Genomic DNA, 21,097 nt, shown 5'->3' with positions numbered 1-21,097 from the left:
AAAAACTTAAAAGAGGGGCCTCCCTGGTGGCTCAGGGGTTAAAGTCTCAGCACTACCAAGCTATCGCCAGCCATTGCAGCCTGAGTTCAACCCCTGGCCAGGGAGCTGACACACATGGCACAGCAGACCTTTCCAGTCTCACCCACTGCTTCCCTCAGCTGTGTCTTTCAATAGATCTGCCTATTCTGCTCCCCACTCCGTCTCTGGTAAATCCTCTCACCCCCTGCACCTCTGGCCTACACCCCAGTTCTTATATGCATAAATAAATAAAAATAAATCTTTAAAAAAAACCTTGAAAGATTTTATTTGTAAAAATAATAAGGTGAAATGATTACATTACCTGAAAATAGGAAGCACCCTCTAAAACCCATCCATTTGACATCTTTCTGTTACTCACACTCACCTGCCGCAAAAGCTTCATGTCCTTCAGGACGAAGGCAATGTAGAAGAGTGAGGCAAAGCAATTTAGAAAATTGAACTGCCAAAAAAAAAGAAAGCAATATTTAATGCTGCTTTATAATGCTCTGCAACTGTAAACATAGCATTGAACGAGTCCAGAGACTGCAAGGCCGGTCTTCTCACTAAGCACATCTATAAACTCTGGAAAGAAAACAAGAAGCAAACCAAGGAGAACTGGGGAGGTGCTGCGAGGAAGACAAACTGGTTGGGGCCCCAGGACTGAAGGAATAATACAGCACCAGCACATCTTATGTTTCTACTATATTCTTACAAAAGAAGGAGGCTAAGGCCCAGAATTTCGCACCTGGTGATCAAGCAACCTAGGTAGCCTAGGGAGGCTCAGTCCCCACCTCTCTTCATTCCCACCCCTGTTCATTAGAATAGGAGTCCTGACAGCAGCAGAACTGGCAAAGAGGATTGATAGTGATCCCCATTACACCCCACACCATCCCAACTGCAAGTTGCCTACACACCCTCTTTTCCTGCCACGCCTGATACTCCCATCCCATGAGAACTATCAGGATGGCCAGGCAGTGCCAGCAAGAACCACAGCACAAGCATCCCAGTCCAGGGAGCCTCTTTTGTGCCCACAAACCTGAGTCTCCCCACCCTTACAGAGATACTAGCCATAACAACCAGCCAGGCCTGGCAAGCATCTTCGTCACCATGGGTTTGAGACTGCCCTGCATGCCCACTGTATGGAGGGGAGGGGGAATACAGCAACCAGAGGGAATTCCACCACAAGTCACAAGTACCATTTCTTCGAATTACTCCCCCGCTCAAGGACCTGCAACTATCACCTACACTTTCTGCCTTCCAGCCCCCCGCTGCCTACGAGCTGTTCTGCAGGTCCCTCCCTGACACAAAAGGCTGCTCTGTGTACAGGCGTGTGTACTTAACTAGCAGGGAATGGGGAGTGAGCAGGAAGATCCACAGAGCCACAGGACAGGGGTCAGGATGCTGAGTTGGGGTAGAAATTGAAAGCAAAACCTGGGCAAGGTGAGAAATGCTCTCCCCATAAGATTAAAAAGGGAGCGGCCCTAAGAAACACAATGGAAGATGAGCAGATTCTCATTTACTAGCCTTTACAGGGCAGTCACTGACACTGAATTTGACATTATCAGAGAATAATAAAATCTCACAAACAGCTGAATTCTTTAAAGACAAATGGAGTATTTTACCTGTACAGGCAAAAGCTCTCTATGATGATCTTTTTTGGAAAAAAAAAAAAAAAACACCTTTTTAATGTATTGTGTGTCCCCCTGTTTTATTCACAGAGAACACAGGGCCTAACTTCCTTGCTGATTCAGCACCAGCATTTTGAATATCGATTATTTCATGTTAGAATGAGGCCTTCAGAGTCGTTTCAGATATGGATGGCCTCTTACCCCTCTTCTACCCCTTTTCTAATGTCCAAATTACCACGAATGTTGAACTTTTATCTACTTGTGACAGATTTTCCATTTCTTTACCACTCTTGCCACTATAAATTTTCCTACTTCCAGAAACCTAAATGCCTTCTTAGTGGTGGTTTCTGATCTTTTCAGCCTGAGAAAAACAGATAAGTTCCTTAGAATGATTTCTACAGCTGGAACACTCTTTCTAAGTGATGGCCTAGATCCCACTCTCAGGAGGAGAGTACATGGGCTGTGTTAAATCAATTCCAGTTGAAAGTTCAGAGGACTCTATTCACCTGCCTTGCTTCTCAGTTCTCTTACAGATGGCTGAGGTAATTTCCTCATAAATGAGGTGCTCTCAAGCTGGTACTTCTTGATTATTTATAATAATAGTGGAAGAGGCATAATGTGTGAGCTTTTACACAAACAGCAAGCAGCTTACCCAGTGCCTGCTCCCTCTCTTTCCTCCTACCCATCAGAACATGCTGGGAACCTCTCACACATTAGAAATTTCTCTGAACAAACTGTGGGTAACTGGAAGGATTACTGAATAGTGAAATATTCTAAAGAAGTCACCAACAGTAAAAGACACATCTATAACATGGTTAGTTTTTTGAATACCTGTAAATAGGCTATAATCCTACTTTCTGTATCTGAAGCCTTACACCATGTGCATATTAGTAATAAGACTCTGAATATCTATATAAACATACTTATTTATTAATCCTGACCTACTTGCACAAAGTATATTAACTATCTGATTATCTTAAATGAGAAGCAAGTCTTCATATTTACATTCCGAAATATTAAACAATATGTAACTTTTCATAATTAAAATGGTTTTGTATATAAAAACTCTACTTACCACTAAAACTTTCAGAATTAGATGATTCTGGTAGGCAGATTCCAATCTGTGGTTCTCTAAAATATTAAAAGGAGAGGTCATTTTCTCTCAGAGAAGAGGAGCATGGGAGCACTGTGGCAAAGTAAAGTGAGAGCTGTAGTGAGAGCAGAGCGAGAACAACAGCGCCTCTATCAGCAAATGTTCTTGAATGTCAGTCATGGCTCCTGTTTACCACCATGGTAAAGACAAATGGAGTATTTGCAGAAAGAAACTTAAAACACATTTTTCATGGTGCTGCAACAGCATAATAGTCTGAGATTATTTTTTAAATATTGCTGCTACAAAGAAATTTGGTATGTACTGGCAAATGACCCCACAGAGAGACACCCAGAAAAAGATATTGAGCAAGTGATAATAGAAAAAACTGGTAATGGAAAAACCTGAAAACAACCTCCAAAGTGTAGGGCAATAAAAGTTTCAGTATATTTAGCTGACAAGAATGAACTTACAGGAAAACTCAAACTTCTATGCTCGTCAAATAAAAGGAAACACTGCATAAGGTCCTGAGAGAGCAATAAAAGGACCAAAAGGAAGATTCGGAAGAGACGCGTCATCTTGTACAGAGTCAGTGTTAGCCGACCCAGGCATGAACACCAACGTAGCTACTCAGTCACTCTCTAACCCTGGAGGGGGTCCCTTAACCCCCTCACACTACATGACTTATAAAAATAATTTAACACATCTTTATTATTATCCTTGACATTAAGGCCTAGATTTTTTCCAGGGGAATAGTAACATATTCATTTGAATGAATAAATATATTAAGGAATGGTCTATCAAAACCATCTTTAAGTGATAAGCAAGTTCCTCTTTTACTGCAGACTCATACACAATCACCTACCTTCTCTGAATCCAGCAGCAGTCCTCAGAGCCCCCATTCAATCTAGACAATCAGTATTAAGGTACTAGATGCAGCTCATCTGGCCAGAGCATCATAAAAATAATCCAATCTATTTTACCCTCAGCATAAAACACAGTATTATGGTACTTAGACATAGTAAGGCCCGGATTAGCCAGGCTGTACAATTTGCTATGTGAACTTAGGTAAATCTCAGTATCTTTATGCATACAATAGTCAAATAACTTCAATTTGATGTATCCTGAGGAGGTGAAAACAGCAAAGTGTAGACAGAGTGCTCAGCAGGGCAGCTAGAACACGGTAACCATGCTCAGTGAGAGCCACAATAACCGTGATGAAAGCATCGAGCTCAGGAAGCCCATGAACTTTTTTAATGTCTCTATAACAAGCCAGAGCAACAATGGCCTTCTTTGTAAGGCAGCAGTAGGATTATATTAATCCCATGACCTGAGCAATATTTCTTACAGGCAAATGAGACACACATACGAAGAATCAAGCCTTACCCCACGAAGTCAGAAACTCAGCAGCGTATCGGTACAGCCGGTTCATGATCTCAATCACAATGGCATAGATGATGCTGGGCACGTACAACAAGATGCTGGTCCACTCGGACCCGCTGTCCTCGTGCAGACCCAAGGCCCAGTCCTCCATGTCAAAGTAAATCATCATGACATATAGAGAGAAATAAAGACAGAGGCACACAAATGGCAGAGAGACCAGGTAGATGCGTAACTGTCTCTTGTAGCTGGGGTAGAGCGGTTCCTCCCTGCCTGTGACCAAGTTGATACCCAGGACGCCATGATATCCTGGCCGGGGCTCCTCAAACTGTCTCTTCATGACCAGCGTCCCCCATCTGTAGGTCATGTTGGCACAGTCACGCTTCCACACTTCAAGGATCACTGTAGACCAGACCAGGTTGAACGAGGCAAAGATCACGTACTTATCATAGTCTTCCCACACAAACAAGTAGTAAGGTAGCCCAATGACCGCCATGGGGATTAAGGCAAAAGTGAAATATTCCAGAAATCCAAAATAAAGAGCAATTGTTTCACCGAAGTAACCACGAATATGATCTACAATGGAAGGGGGAGAAAAACGTTATGTACAAAATACTGAAGATTTTCCATTTGTTTCCATAATTTCAAGTAGAAATTCTAAGCTAAGCGGGGATCACTTAATGCCCTCAGTTCTCAGTCAATATGTGAAGGCAAGTCTGTCCTCCACGTAGTACAAAGACCCCACTGGTCTGTAAGGTAAGACTGACACTTGTCCCAGCTCGGGGCGCAGGCTGTGGCTACAGGGGCTGCCAGGCATCCTGGATCTGTTCCTCCTTTACTTCTTCATCTGGGGATGCCCTCTTTCCAAAGGAAAACTCACCTTTGGGCCTGTTCCAAATCTCCAAGGTCCTATTTTAAATTCAGCCCAGGCCAATTAGCTATTTTAATTTGGGATTTAATTTATGCTCTCCACTTTTCTCCCACTCTAATGTTATAATTATAAATGTTCTTTTCAAAGAAGACTCCCCATCCATCTTATCCTGCTCCTCCTACCCAAAGATATAAATTTTCATCAATGAGTCAAGCAAGGCAAATTTTTCACTATATTAAAGAAAAATTATTCAAAAGCATGAAACAATATTCTACACACTTGCTTCTAGAACAGTCATGGAACACTTTTGTCTATACCTTCATCTAAGCAAAGTTCCCATTAAAGTCACAGTTAATATTCTGTGAGTTCTACACACGGCAACTAATTCAAAGAGATCAGGAGCGCTGCACTCTGTGCCAGCTGCACTGTACGTGGGTGAGCACCTGGACTGTCAGTGCATCCTGTTCTGGGACCCGGTGGACACAGGGGCTGGGGGAAAGGTAGCAGTTGGAGTTATTATTTCTTGTTAATCATATACAGATAAAATGTTTTCTTTTGGCGTGGCAGACCTCTCCTGTCTTGCCCGCTGTTCCCCTCAGCAGTGTATTTTAGTCCATCTGCCTGTTCTGCTACTTACTCTGTCTCTGGTGAATCCTCTCACCCTCCCATGCCTCTGGCTTGTACCCCAGCTCTTGTATAAATAAATAAATCTTCTTTAAAAAAAAGTTTTCTTTTTAAGATAATGTGTCAGATCAGTCTATGGAGATGGGTTAGAGTAAACTGGGATAAGCTATTTTCTCCCATCCTTAATTTTTCAGAAGCAAATTAAAACAGTGGATGTTATTCTATTACTCTAAATCAAATCCCCTTTTTTGATTGTGGGAGTTTAAGTTTTGCCCTACCCCCAGCTACTACACCCGCCCAGGCACTCCCGGAGGCCTGTAACCCACCACCACAAGCATGGCCAGCCTTCACCATCAACTCCTTTTCTCCTCTTACTTTCTAACAGTAGCTTATAGATAATGTCTCTTACAAGTCCTAGAGACAATATTTAAATTTAATGCTGCCTATAAACAGAGTGGAAAGATTAAGTAAGGAACTAATAAAAACAAAAATCTTCCTTTCAGAGAATACAAGAAAAATTTCAAAATGCCATTTAAAAATTTGATCTTAAAAATATTTTTTTGTTTACTGTTAAATACTCTTAACAGTTATTCTCAGAAATGGACATTAAAAAGGAAATTATATTACAGAGATTCCTTTAAACAAAATTAAAAGAGAAATGCCATGTCAAGAAAAACTGATAGCAACATTTATGGTGAAATCTACCAGCTTATATATAACACTCATGCTTATAAGACTTAACAAAACCAAAAAATTTGGACATCCATACTGACATAAATTTACACAAAGTAATGTTCAACATATACCAAGTAAATTAATGATTATTCTTACAGCTGGATTCAGAGAAAATGAATAGATCCAGAAATTTACATCAAGATATTTATAAACCATCTTAAGATATTTATAAACCAAACTTAAATCTGCTAGTCTGGCTCTAAGATCATGCACAGCTTGTCCACTCCAAATGATTAGCTCCAAAGAGAAAGATATTTTCAAAAACAAAATATTCACAAACTGAATTCTTATACAATCTATTCTATTCCAGCTCTGACAGGAAATCATGGTGGTCACTCTGAATGGCCTGTGTTGGTGAAATTTGGTGAACATCTGTAATTCAGACCACCTACAATGATACTAGAAATAAAGGAAGGAACAAAAGAATGCGTGAGTGAACAAATAAATGAATGGATCATGGAAGTCCCCTTACTGCCCCCACACACGGTTTTACCCAACTGCAGCTGGTAAGTCTCGCCTAGCAGAGCATTAAATGTCTACCCCTGGGGGTTATACTGCTGTGTCTTCCTCACCTCTAAGAGAACAGGGATTGACACATACCTTTGGGCTGACACTTTAAAGGAAACCGAGTGTACCAAGTGTCCTCAAGCTTCTTCAGGTCTTCATTATCATGCAGTGGAAATACCTGAACCACGATGCCAGACGTGAGCAGTCTTCTCACTGCAAAGGGAAAATGGGCCAAACTTCACAAAACAGATTTGAGATTGTTCATGACCTGCATCATCAAATGAAGAGAGAAGCGCTACACAGAGATCACTGTTATACTGCCTACCCCAAAGACTCACTTTCTTTTGTTCTTCAGGATATAAATGTCGTTACTATTTTCTTTGCTTATGAAAGCAATACATGTCAATGTAAAATCCTAAGCCTTACAGTAGAGCACAAATTAGAATTTGAAAGGTCTCAGGTTTTCTCTCTTCCCCCCAAATTAACTACTGTAAACAGCAATTTACTTTATAGCCAGACTTTAAAATACACATCATAGATATTTTAAAAACAAAAATGGGATCATTTTATACTCATTATTCTGGAATATTCTCACATAGTAATATATTTTCAATGTCACTATAAATAGAACATTATGTCCTTTTTAGCACTGTCACAATATTCCCTTGTATGAAATGCTATAATTCAATCCTCTTTTGAAAAATGCATTTCCCTTTTTTACCATTATAAATAATGTTAGTTATTTATATGTTAATTCTTGTACATTTACATTTCCCCACCTGTCTACTAGTTCCTTACACAAGAATTGCTAGATCCAAAAACATACATATTTTAAATTTAGACACACATTACAAAGCTGCCCTTAGAAAAATTCTTCCAATCTGTCTTTCCACTACAGTGAAGGTAAGAAAATGTTCGGTTCCTCTTATTCTTGTTGATACAAGTATGTTCAGTCATTTTCATCCTTTCTAAACCATTAGCAAAGGCTTACACATTCACAAACAGCAAATATAAAAGATTTTCTACTCTTAGCAGTCATTTGTCTAGTGTGATTTTAACACTCATGCATGTATCTGAAGAGATAAACTGAATCACAGACAAGACTCCCTGGTAATAACAAATAAAAACCGGGCAGTCTCTCATCCATAATTACTTAGTGACATACCGGGTTGGTTGGCCTTTAAGCCTTTAAGACCCAAAATGTGGAGAACTCAAATGCAATGCCATGTACCATAATCAGAGAGAGAAAGAGAGCACTTTCCCAGTGCTGTCTCTTAGAAAGACTATGGCTGCTTATAAAATGGCATCTGCATCAATAGCAGATGCTTTCCTCTTTTCATATACTGATAAGGTTTACCAGCTCATCTCTTTGGAGGACTGTTTCCCCTATTATCCACCTTGTCACCAAACACAGGTGATGAAATATCAGAAAGAGGCCTCTCAATGAGGATCAGCAAATAAACGCCTGCAGGATGGACAAGAAACATGACCTGAGTCTTTAGCGTAGAAATACTACACCTAACAGGAGAGACAACGTGTCCTCTGGATGGAAGCCCTATCATATATTCTTCAGGGCAATTAAATCTAATATCTTAGAAAAGAAAGAAAAATAGTAAAGAGGAAATATCTAGTACTGACAATAGGGAAGTGTCTGAGTCTGGAGGAAAAGATTTGTAATTGATGATTCTTCATTACAAGTTATACTTTGTACATAAGTTATACATAGAAAAATGTTTTTTAAAAGCTAGGGTTGTGATGACATTCTCCTTAATGATTTTAAAAAGCATATACTAAAATATCAGTAACAAGAAAAAAGGCATGTGGTTTAAGTTATATCAGCCTCTGCTGTGGTCAGATCCATTGTTTGAATATTTTTATTCTAAAGTGTTTCAGCAAATTTTTCTTCAGCTAAGATGAGTTGGCCACCCACAAAAGTTCTGATTCTTATCTCTTATTTGGGGATGCAGAGCTGTAGCTTATTCTTTCTTGTTATTTTTCAAGTACTGTATCAAATTTTTTTAACTTTGAACTGACAGTATCTAAATTATTTCACTATTTCTCAGTTCTTTATTTAAAAAAAAAAAATGATTCCATTCCAGCATAAAAGACTTTCCAGGCAGGCATAAAAACCAGCTTGTCTACTTCTAAAACAGGGTTATGAACTGAGGACGCAGAGAGAATATAAAGCCACAAATCCTACATTACTAGGCTTCACTTCTTCTTCAGTGCCAAAGTATGGTTCTAGTTTCAGCTTCTAAAAATAGAAGACTTTTATTTCAAATCCTTCAACCTTCCCAAGTCAGCTAAGAATGTAATTAACATGAGCTTTACCTTCTATGGAAAACGTGATGATGTACAGGCCTATTTAAAGAAAAGAACAACTAACTAAGATTCCTTCCTTCAAGAATGCTGAATGATCTGTTGTCAAGTACTAGGGCTATTACCATTTTAGCCATTTAACAATTAGCCAAACAAAAATCCAATTTAAGAGAGACTATAAGTCTTACACAGGAACTCTCTAAATCAAATAATGCAATAACAATACTAAAACAGCACTACCTCTGTCTTTGGTTAACGTGACAAGTTTTCTTCTAAAGTAAAAACAAAAATCTCTCAGAGCATCACTGAGGAGCAGGTCTTGCTGCCTCTAGTCCAGAAAGTGATGAACAGCGCACAAAGTACCAAGAGGGGGCAAAGGCCAGCAGCAGCCTTTGCACGGTGAAGACAGCCCCCCTTTACCCTGCAGCTGCTGCTATGCACCAGCAGCCCCGGCCCAGGCCCCACCCAACTCTCTCACTCAGGAGTGAACACACCACTTTTTTCTTAAGAAGGAAAACTCTGCTGTGTTTTGAATACATTTTTATATTCCTATGTTGTTTCTACAAATATGCTTGTAGCAACAGAGAGATCTCTCTATCTAGATATAGATAGAGAAATAGATATATAGCTTCTGTACACAGTGATAGGTGAGATCAATAGCTCAATCTTCTTATGTACATGCCGACTACATGATAATTACTTGAAATCTACTCCATTATTCTCATAAGATGAATTAATAATTTCAGAAGACAGGTTGCATCTGGCCACTCTAACCTACCCATTTGTATATAGAAGATAAATATTAGAAGTTCTAAAAGAATAACAATATTAATCTAATCTGAGATGTGCCACATCCCTGCAATCAAAACATGATAATGATCTGACAGGCACTGTGAGATAGAGATTAATCTTAAATGACATTTCTTGGAGTACAGTTAATAAATAAGAAATTCTTGGCTCTCCTATCTCCTCTTTCTAAAGAAAAACACTCATGAGGTTATTTACATGACTATTAACTATTAGTAATCAATAGCAGAAGGCACAATCTGAGAATATGAAGAGATCTTAGCTCACACAGGAAACTACAAGCGGGAGCCTCCCAAGGTGAGCACAATGACTGAGACTTACATATAGCATATTTCTAGCTCTCCACGTGGCTTTGATGGATGAGAGAGCACCTTTACATACACAGCTCATGGCTGTGAGGACACAAGTAACTAGCTACTGAATGAAAGCTTTCTATAAAAACACAACATTATGGCAAACAAAATTATAATTGCTATGTGCACAATGAAAATCAAAGTAAGTCTGTGAGGATGGGCTGTTTCTCATAAAAGTGCGAGCCACTCCCAATGTTGAGGGGGCCTGGCACACAGCAGGTTATAATCTCTCCTCCCAATCAGCTTCAAGGATGAGGCTACCTCAGATAATGGCTCCAATAAAGCTTAAAGTGAAAACAAGCCTTTCCATGTATTTTGGTGGATTAACTTGGTGGTGAAAATCTAGGACTTTAGTCACTGTAAGTTGTATTAGCTTTAAAATTTGTAAACAGGGGCCTCCCTGGTGGCGCAGGGCATTAAGACGCAACCTATGAAGCTATCTGCAGCCGCTGCAGCACAAGTTCGATTCCCGGCCAGCCAGGGAACAGCCCACATGGCACAGCAGACCTCTCCTGTCTCGCCTGCTGCTCCCCTCAGCAGTGTATTTCAGTAGATCTGCCTGTTCTGTTCCCCACTATGTCTCTGGTGAATCCTCCCACCTCCCACACCACTGGCCTGTACCCCAGTTCTTGTGTGCATAAATAAATAAATCTTTAAAAAAAATTTGTCAACAGTTCAGTTTATAATTATCCATATACCACTTCTTCAACCAAATACTATGATATAAAATTAAAATGATGCAAAATACAACACAGGATTTTAGGGATCACATTTTCAAAGACATAAAGGAAAAAAACATGGCAGTATTTTAAAATTCAGTCTAACAACATCAACATGATTCTCAGGTAGCATAAAAAATCTCACATGGGGCCTCCCCGGTGGTGCAGCGGTTGAGTGCTGGGTTGTGAAGCTGCCTGCAGCCTCTGCAGCGCCAGTTCGATCCCCGGCTGCTCCCTGGCCTCCGGAGGAGGGTCCCACATGGAGCGCAGACCTCTCCTGCCGCCCGCTGCTCCCCTCAGCAGTGTGCTTCGGTCCTTCTGCCTGCTCTGCTCCCCGCTCTGGCTCTGGTGAATTCTCTCACCCTCCCGCACTTCTGACTGCACCCAGTGCTTGTATAAATAAATAAATAAATCTTTAAAAAAAAATCTCACATGACTGTAATTAAAATTATTTTATTATTCTCTTCTATTTATTGCATAGAGAGGGAAGAAGGGTGAGAAGTAGGGAAGGAGGGAAATAAGGTCAGATCCTTGCTTACAAAAGTCTTACCATGCCAACAAGAAAGATATTTCTAATAAGGCACCAGGCTGGCTACCGATGCACCCAAGAGAAATCCAATTATATATTTCCTTCATGGTTTTCAATTCAGTTAAAAATTTCTCTCTTTGAAGCAACTGGGAACATTTGGAAAATGACTGCTCCAAAGCCCCATTTAATAAAGGGCACACTCATTCTTATCTCTGTCCCAACCAAAGCAAGAGAATGTACCTGTGCAGAAACTAATAGGTGAAATCGGAGATTTCTACATGACTGGCTGATTAAAGTGGATGAACAGGAGACACAGGATAGTTATGCTAACAACCAGGAGAGTGCCTCAGTCAGCTCTGTATTTAACTTGATGCAGTGCCCAGCTGAGTCTGAAAACATGTCTTCCCATTAATAAATTAAGAAAGATTTAAAATTTGGGCATGGCAACAAGCAACTACTTAAATACAAAGGTCGAAATTCTGGCAATAAACAGGGACGAGACACCTGGGCCTTGTTCTGGTTAATGACACCAAACTAAAAACAACAAAGGAAACAAGAAACATAAAAAGAAACCTGTACCTGTGATGACAGAAAAGAACCACACTATAAACCTGAATCACGAACTATGAAAAGAGGCCTTAAAAGTGAGTCCAGGGTGAACTAAGAGCACCCATACCTCTGCAAGCCTGGGTGAAGCAGCCAGAGGGCAAAAGAAGAAGGCAACCCAAGGGTTTATCAACATGTGAATGGATAAGCAAAATGTAGCATAGCTATATGATGGAACTTTACTCAACCTTGAAAAGGTTTCCTCATGATACAACACAGGTCAACGTTGAGGACTTTATCCTTAGTGAAAAAGCCAGTCACAAAAAGACAAATGGCATGTGAGTCCACTTATTTCAGACACACAGAATAGTCAAATCATAAAGACAGGTCATATAATGGTGGTCAGCAGGAGCTGGGCTGAAGAGGGAAAAGGAAGTTGTTTTTTAGTGGGTACAGAGTTTCAGATTTACAAGATGAAGAAAAGAATTATGGGGACAGATGTGATGGTTGCGCAACATCAGAATGGGTGTCTCTGAATCTAAAATATATTTGGTGACAACTGGGAATACCGACTGGCTCTTGGTCACCTAGGAAAAGTATAACACTGATGATTAAAAGGAAACCACACTGGGAGTGATAGAAGCTTACATGTTTGTTTGTTTGTTTGTTTAATCCAAAAGAGGAGGTATATTATAAAAGGGGAAAAGAATAAAAGACACTTGCATAGACACACGCAGGCAGGAAGAGCTGCCCCGAAAGAAACAGGTTTGCTAAGAGAGAGTTCTGCATGGTCACAGGCAGGTGCCCTTGAGGAGAGCTGCCTGTGCTGAGGGAGTTCAGTGCAAGCACCAGCGTGGTACAGGTCATGGGCAGGCATAAGGGAAAGGGAGAGAATTGGTGAAAAGAAGCACCTGCATAGTCACAGGTAGGCAGAAGGACTGCTGCAAAGCTTACATGTTTAAAGTGTATTTTATAGGCAGAAAAAAATGCTCTGAGGCCTTGCCATTATCTGGATTTGAGGTAAACTTGGAATTTCACAGTGTAGTTAAATACTTTCATTCTGCAAATTAGTTTTCTCATTCAAGCAGAATTATGTAAAATGAAAATGTAAGCTGCTAATTTGTATTCAGGCATTTTGTGATTTTGTAAATCTATTTAAACCTTCTCCTTTTTTTCAGGTATTCATCTCTAGTGAGATGAGATGGGAAGAGTGCTCCAGGAAAATATCACGTCTCCTCTTTATATTCCCCCATGAATATTGATTATATCAATGTTTGGGCATAAAGTAAACTTTGTTATTTTAATTTTTTTTTATTTTATCTATTTATGCATACAAGAGCTAAGGTATAGGCCAGAGGTGCGGGAGGTAAGAGGATTCACCAGAGACAGAGTGGGGAGCAGAACAGGCAGATCTACTGAAATACACTACTGAGGGGAGCAGCGGGTGAGACAGGAGAGGTCTGCTGCACCATTTGGGTTAGCTCCCTGGACAGGAATCAAACTTGTGCTGCAGAGGCTGCAAATAGCTTCATAGTGCTGAGACTTAATCCCTTGCACCGCCAGGGAAGCCCAAACTGTTATTTTAACTGTATAATATGTACATGTGTTCACACTGAATTTTAAACTAACTGTATGCTGTGATAAATATACTCAATAAATAAAAACCGGCAAAACATACAGAACAAATATATTGATTTAAAGGTGCAAAATAGTGAAGTTCTAAATGCAAAAGACATGTTAGAGCAAAATAAGTTATAAAACTGTGTACATTTTCAGTAAAAGAAAAAATATAAAGCTTCTATAATCTGTTATTTTAAAAAAAGTTGCATTCAAATACATATCTATAAGCTGGTTGATTTCATGACTTACATAATGATTTTCCTGGATATAACTTTGCCTGGGGGTAACCAGGGATCATTTTTTCATCTCTGGCTCTAAGATTTTCAAGTTCATGTTTGATAATGAACTGACATTCTGCCATTGTAAGGAAATCATCATTGTTGTCTAAAATAAAACAAAAAATTCCAGTTATTTTCTCAGCAGTAGTCAAATAAATTGACTAATATTTAAATAACCTGGGATTATAGAAATAATGATGTGAATGATAAACAGTTAACTTAAGGAGTAATCAAAGTACAAAATCACTACTGACATGATACTGGAAAATCTAGTAATAAGAAACACAGTAGCAGTTTAGTATCCTAGAATCCCCATTTCCTGGTAAGGTAACTGGTTCTATGCTGGCCCAAAGGGGGTTCCAGAGAAGGACAGTTTCTGGGAAGAGCAAAAAAGCCAGGGCAGGTATGATATCAGGGTAGGAATCTGGCTTTGGAATCAAATTAGTTCCTTCCTGGGCTTTCTGAGTTACAAAATGTGATTAAATTTCATCAGACTCTAGATTTTTATATCTCAGTGAATAAATGACCAAAGTGAAATGTGCCTCATTTAAGAGGATTAACCTGTCCAAAAAGCAGTATTTTCTTTCTTTTTTTTTTTTAAAGGTTTATTTATTTATTTATACAAGCACTGGGTACAGTCAGAAGCATGGGAGGGTGAGAGAATTCACCAGAGCCAGAGCTGGGAGCAGAACAGGCAGACTGACGAAATACACTGCTGAGGGGAGCAGTGGGTGCGGCAGGAGAGGTCTGCTGCACCATGTGGGACCCTCACCCGGTGGCCGGGGATCGAACCAGCGCTGCAGAGGCTGCAGGCAGCTTCGCAGCCCAGCGCTTAACCACTGCGCCACCGGGGAGGCCCAAAGCAGTATTTTCTTATCAGACTTTCTTCTCCCTCATTTACAGGAAGATGCCTGACTCCAGAAGGAATGGCCTGGGCTTGAGAGTTTGAAGGAAAATTTGTCGTATAGGCAAACTTCAGTTCTATCTCTAGTTAAAAATATTATTAGAGGGCCTCCCCGGTGGCGCAGCGGTTGAGCACTGGGTTGCAAAGCTGCGCAGCCTCTGCCACACAGGTTCAATTCCCAGCCACTGGGCGAGGGTTCCACACGGCGCACTGACCTCTCCTGCCGCCCGCTGCTCCCCTCAGCAGTGTGCTTCATCAGTCTGCCTGTTCTGCTCTCTGCTCTGGCTCTGGTGAATTCTCTTACCCTCCCGCGCTTCTGACTGTACCCAGTGCTTATATAAATAAATAAATAAATCTTTAAAAAATATATATTATTAGAGTTAAAGAACATTTTACCTTCTGCTCTCTGGTTGTGAATGAGATCAAGCAAGCGTCTGCTGTTTGGATATTTGTACCACATTCTATAATAACTACCGAAATGATTAAAGAATTGTATTATGTGAAAATAGAACAGGCTTTTTAATAAGCATCCAAGGAGCTTCATGTTCTGTTTAACTTACATCAAAAACTTCTCTTTGATAATCGATTCTGACAGAAACACAGAATCTTGGGACTTACCATCAAAACCTTTGAAGTTGTGCCGTGTACCGTAGGTGAAGGCTCGCATGGCGTTGTCATTACACTCTTTAACCAACCCCAGTGCTTCTGCCCCGAGTAACAGTCTAGTGTTGGAGGCACCAACAAGATATAAGTTCTGATTTTCAAGTGTTTCTTTCTCATATTTATTTAACAATGGTCTAAACAACAGCTGGGCACCTTCAAACACAAAAGATAAGCACAATCTTAGAAAGAGACAAAAGTTTCAAAAATAAAAATCTTCTAAATAAATAATATGTTTTTAGAAAAGAAATTATATTAACTATTTAAATCCAGTTTCCAAATAAGTAGCATATACTGTTGACTCTTAAGCAATGCAGGGACATTGGGTACTGATCCCCTCCTGAATAGTTGAAAATCTGTGTATAACATTTGGCTCCTCAAAAAGTTCACTATTACTAGCCTGCTGTTGAATGCCTTACCGATAAGTCAATTAATACATATTTTGACTATGTATTATAAACTTGTTTTTACAATGAAGTAAACTAGAGAAAAAAAAATGTTATCAAGAAAATCATAAGAAAGAAAATACATTTTCTATATATAAGTGGACCCCATGGAGTTCAATTCATGTTGTCCATGGGTCAACTATATAAAAATAATTGGGGATGGCAATCCTGTACAACTTTTTTTAATAAATGCCAAAAACTAGAAAATTTAATAAGTAGCTTAACAGTTACTCAAATCACAAGTAGATATGAGAAAAGAATTCAAAATTTATAAGCTCTAGATATAAAATTGAACTTAGTAAAAATAACAAGTTTCTTAATATTAAAAAACATTAAAATTAAAGGATATTAATTTTATCCGACATAGCTGTGGTGGGTAAAAATATTGAGCTAGTGCCCTATTTTCAGACAGACTCTCTGTGTCTAATTGTACATAGTGTCCCCATGCCAAAATCCATGCATCTGACCCTCTGCAGAGAATAAGCAGAGTCTTCTGCCAGGTGGTAAAATACAGAAGGAATCAAGAAATTGAACTCTTTTTAAAATAGATTGCAGTCATTCTTTTTCTTTTTTCTTGGCACCAATTTTATTTCGAACTTCATGTGTATTCAGTTTCACTGACTTCTGAGTCTTTGGGAATATTCTGCAGTGTAAACCAAACTCATCTCAATATTCTACCCAGCCAGCTTCACCTCTGACTTTCTCAAGTCTGAGAAGCTAATTACTACTCATCCACCTGCTTTCCAGCTTCCAGAATGGTGCTGCTGTCCTTTTTCTACGTCAAATGTGTACTTATATCTTTCTGAAAAAAAACCTTTCGTTACATTTTAATAGGAATTTGGAAAAGAGTAAAAGCAAACATGAGTGTTAAATTTATTGCCTATACCTGAAAACTCCAGAATACTTTTTTGGTAATTTCCTTTACTATTGTCCCAGCAGAGTAGATAGATTCTACCTTCCCCACCCTTGTGTGTCCCTCCTAAAGTCACACAGTGAGCAAAGGAAGAGATTGGGGTACACTGTAGTCCCTCACTCTAAGACACTACAAATGTTCTGAGATCTCAGGAGCCTTAAAGGGGCCCTAGACCAGTGAAACAGCTCAGATTTTAGCAAGCAGTGATACATATTTATAAATTTTCTTTTGATTCTATTATTTGAAAAACAAACAAACATTAAAACTTCCACTTCGAAGTTTCTTTTTTTTTTTAATTTAAATTTTATTTTTATATTCCCCATACAATTGCAACCCCCTTATTTTGACCCCAATCACTCCTTTCCCCGCCCCCCACCCCCCATAGAGTGTCTCTGGTTCATAGCTGTTTGTTGATTTTGATTTTTACTTTCTTATAGTTATTCTTTTTCCTGGTCCCTTACTTAAGTTTTCTAGATTCCTGCTATAAGCGAGACCATCCGGGATTTTTCTTTTTCTTTCTGGCTTATTTCGCTGAGCATGATCCCTTCCAGCTCCATCCATGTTGCTGCAAATTGCATGTGTTTATCGAAGTTTCATTTTTAAGAAAGCACTTCAGTTTACAGTAACAATCTTTTTAAAAAAGCCTAAGTTTGGTCCAGCGTTAGTAAAGTCTTAGATGTTGTTCTGCATAGTTTTGTGGGGCATTTTCTCATGTAAAAAGCCCTCCACCCTCTCACCCAGATTTAGACCTCATTTCTCCCTTTGGGAAAGGTCTAAACTTTGGTTTCTTCTATAAAGACATCTCTAACCACCCCAAAAAGCATCACCAAAGCATCACCGCTTTCTTCCCTTTATTTTTACAACACAGTATATATACACTTCCCTTTTAGGTACTAAGCACTGCTTTGTAACAACTCTTTTGTTCGCTTCTTTTGTTACTTCAATTTCTAGGAAGTAATGTTAGGGGGAAATGATGTCCTGAGTTAATCCCATACAGGCTTTGTGGACCCCACCCCCACTCCAGACTAAAGCCATCAAGACATTGGGAAAGACAAATCCCATCACCACCAAAGGGAGGGTGGCTGGGACCTGAGGGTGGAGTTGGGCAGCCAGGTTGGATATAAAAACCAAACACGTGGGCATTGGGGGGCTCGCTGTCGCTTGCCTCCTGGCTTTAGGGCTCCTGGCTTGCAGCAGCTCTCAGAGCGCCATTTGGGATTCCAGATCAGCAGATCGGGTAGGACTCATTTAAAACTTTGTCTCCCACTTTTCTCCCTGAGCTGTACATTTCCTCATTTCCCCTTCCCTTCCCCTTCCCTAGAGCATTAATAAGTCCTTTTAAGCGCGCGGGTCGGACCCACAGTCAGGCACCCCATTTTGTATCGGGGTTGCTCTACAACAGTTACACTAAGTCTCCTTACCCTGTCACCTGCAAGAAATATCTTTGCAAGAACAGGCTGGATTTATCTTTCCCCCAGCACCATACAAAGAACACGCAATAGATACTTGCTCATTCATTGGACAAATATTTATCAAGCACCTACTGTACACCAGGAACTGTGATAAGCACAGAGTTTATAGCTGTGAACAAAATCACTCCATATTCATTATAGTCTAATGGAAATTTACAGTCTAATGTTGATTTAAGGTGTCTTTTAAGGGGCCTCCCTGGTGGCACAAGGGGTTAAGCACCGCACTATGAAGCAATCCACAGCCTCTGCAGCACAAGTTCAATCCCCGGCCGGCCAGGCAGCAACCCACATGGTGAGTCAGACCTCTCCTGTCTCGCCCATTGCTCCTCTTAACAGTGTATTTCAGTCAGTCTGCCTGTTCTGTTCCCCACTGTCTCTGGTGAATCCTCTCACCCACTGCATCTCTGGCCTCTTAAAAAAAAAAAAAAAAGATTTCTTTTAAGTCCCAGATAAATAATAAAAAGCAAAATAAAGGAACATTAATTTTAAAAATATATCAGTGAGAAAATGTAAAACACATTTGAAAATAAATTTTCACTCACTGAACATGACTAAGTCTGAGTGGTATTCACTATACTCACCTCCATCTTTCTTTTTCGTGATAATTCTGTTTTTCAGCCATTCTTTGGTTTCTTCTTTGACATCCTGAGCAAGTTCTATGACTACCAGAGGTGTGAAAGAAGTCTCAGAAGTATCCAAAGCTGATAAGGTCACTTTCATCTTTGATAAACTTGCTAAAAATTAAAAGAAAGTGAAAAGAAAAGTGGTTATTATGGAAAAGAGAAAATTAGAGTCAGCCCAGTGATTCTGAACAAGAGCAAATTTTACACTTTAAACTTATTCTAACTTTGTACTTTATGTGAGTATTAATGACTCCGAAGTATGAGTGCAAATCAGTTCCCGGGGACCATCACTAAAGGAGTGACCAATACCACAGAACATCTTCTCTTCCTTTGGGAGAAATCTCAATCTTGCAACATGTTGATCAAGCAGATCCAGATTGTCTGACCTGAACTGATCAAAAGCTTTTGCTTTTCTCCAGCAGTGTGTAAGTTTTATTTGGGACAAGACAGGTATTATAAATCAATGCCACATTCAAATCATACTACAAATACATTAGCAATGCTATTTAACATAGCAGCCAATGTTTATTTCTTTTCAGATCAGATCTTTTATCTTTTACTAGAGATACCAGTTAAATCAAAAGTCAGGATGTTAAGATTCTATGAAGGAAATCAAAATGAGATCAAAATAGGAACTAGTACTCATGACCAAATAGTTAATAGTGTGGTCACAAATGAAAAAATGATAGCAGATAGCAATCACAGCTTTGGGGACACAGAACATTTACTCTGAAAAAGGTTTGGATCAAATATGTTCTGCACAGGGAAATAACCTGTGTAAAATCAATAAATCAATGCAGCAAGAATAAAAACAGCATGGAAGAAGAATGGAAGACTGGCCAGAACAGAGCAGAGGAGCAGCATTTTGTTAAGTGAGACCATTTAGGGAAATGCTCCAGTTTACATCTGACCCAGCCATCAGTAATGAGTCACTGTGTGAGTTTCTGAGCAGAGGCTTAGCTCTGTGTCCATGCTATGACTCTCAATGGATAAATTTAGGATGCAAGAATATGGGCATTCTTCCTGCTATTCATTCAACTCCTCTGAACTTCTGAAATTTTTCATAACAAAAAAATGTTAATTTACCAGTATTACAGAGAGGCTTAGCATCATTATCTTTTATTTTTTTTTTTTAGTTTTTTTTTTTATAGAGGCATGTTTTTATTTATTTATTATATTTGTTTGTTTGTTTTGTTTATACATGCACTGGGTACAGTCAGAAGCGCGGGAGGGTGAGAGAATTCACCAGAGCCAGAGTGGGGAGCAGAGCAGGCAGAAGGACCGAAGTACACTGCTGAGGGGAGCAGCGGGCGGCAGGAGAGGTCTGCGCACCATGTGGGATCCTCCTCCGGTGGATGGGGAGCAGCCGGGGATCGAACCGGCGCTGCAGAGGCTGCGGGCAGCTTCGCAACCCAGCGCTCAACCGCTGCGCCACCGGGGAGGCCCGCATCATTATCTTTTAAATAGAAATAGCAAATAGCAAACATTTATTATGAGCTTACCACGAACCAAGTCCTGACAGCATCTGAAGTTCAAAAGCAAATAAGGTCCACACTGTCCTTTTTTAGGAGCTTGACTTCACACAGCAGAGGCAGGTGTGTATCAAACCATTCTAACACACAGGGAAAGGCTAAATGCAACTGCAAAGACCAGAGGGAAAAGGGCAGACTGAGGAGGGAGAATTAACCTTCCAGAAAGGAAGGCTGAGAGCCAGAAACCCTTCAACTTGGAAAAGATAGATGGTAACTCCAACATTTTAACCTGGGACATGAAGAGTATGCAAGGGAAGAAATAACTGAGATACAAATAATGGTTGGGTTAAAGGAAAAATAAAGCTCACTAGGGAATATGTGGACATGTCTCAAGGTCACTTTTTTAGTATTTAATGCATTACTAAGCACTAAAAGACCTATCTAATGTGAGTAACAAAGGACCAACTTATTAATAATTACCAGGTCATAAAGCAATATTTCTGAGACTCTAAACATGAGAACTATCTAGAAACTAATAATTTTCTCATTAATGCAAATCAAAACTACAATGAGATCTCATCTT

General features: G+C 39.7%; 1 protein-coding gene across 1 annotated transcript in view; it reads right to left on the bottom strand.

Moving 5' to 3' along the window:
* Positions 1 to 19,148, bottom strand: part of ANO10 (anoctamin 10) — a gene marked incomplete at its 3' end in the record, with an annotated part of 124,551 nt that extends 105,403 nt beyond the window's left edge. Inside the window, exons 1-7 of the mRNA XM_084247789.1 lie at positions 19,001 to 19,148; positions 15,547 to 15,744; positions 13,996 to 14,130; positions 6,947 to 7,066; positions 4,123 to 4,692; positions 2,722 to 2,777; positions 404 to 478 (exon numbers count right to left, since the gene is read on the bottom strand). Of these exons, the coding sequence (XP_084103915.1) occupies positions 404 to 478; positions 2,722 to 2,777; positions 4,123 to 4,692; positions 6,947 to 7,066; positions 13,996 to 14,130; positions 15,547 to 15,744; positions 19,001 to 19,139 (1,293 nt within the window). The 5' untranslated portion in view covers positions 19,140 to 19,148. The remainder of the gene's footprint in view (positions 1 to 403; positions 479 to 2,721; positions 2,778 to 4,122; positions 4,693 to 6,946; positions 7,067 to 13,995; positions 14,131 to 15,546; positions 15,745 to 19,000) is intronic.
* Between the last annotated feature and the right edge of the window lie 1,949 nt (positions 19,149 to 21,097).

The sequence above is a fragment of the Talpa europaea genome (assembly GCF_964194135.1).
Source record: "Talpa europaea genome assembly, chromosome: 11".
Classification (NCBI taxonomy): Eukaryota; Metazoa; Chordata; class Mammalia; order Eulipotyphla; family Talpidae; genus Talpa; species Talpa europaea.
The sequence above is the reverse complement of the archived record's forward strand: the minus strand, read 5'-3'. Positions and strand labels throughout refer to the sequence as shown.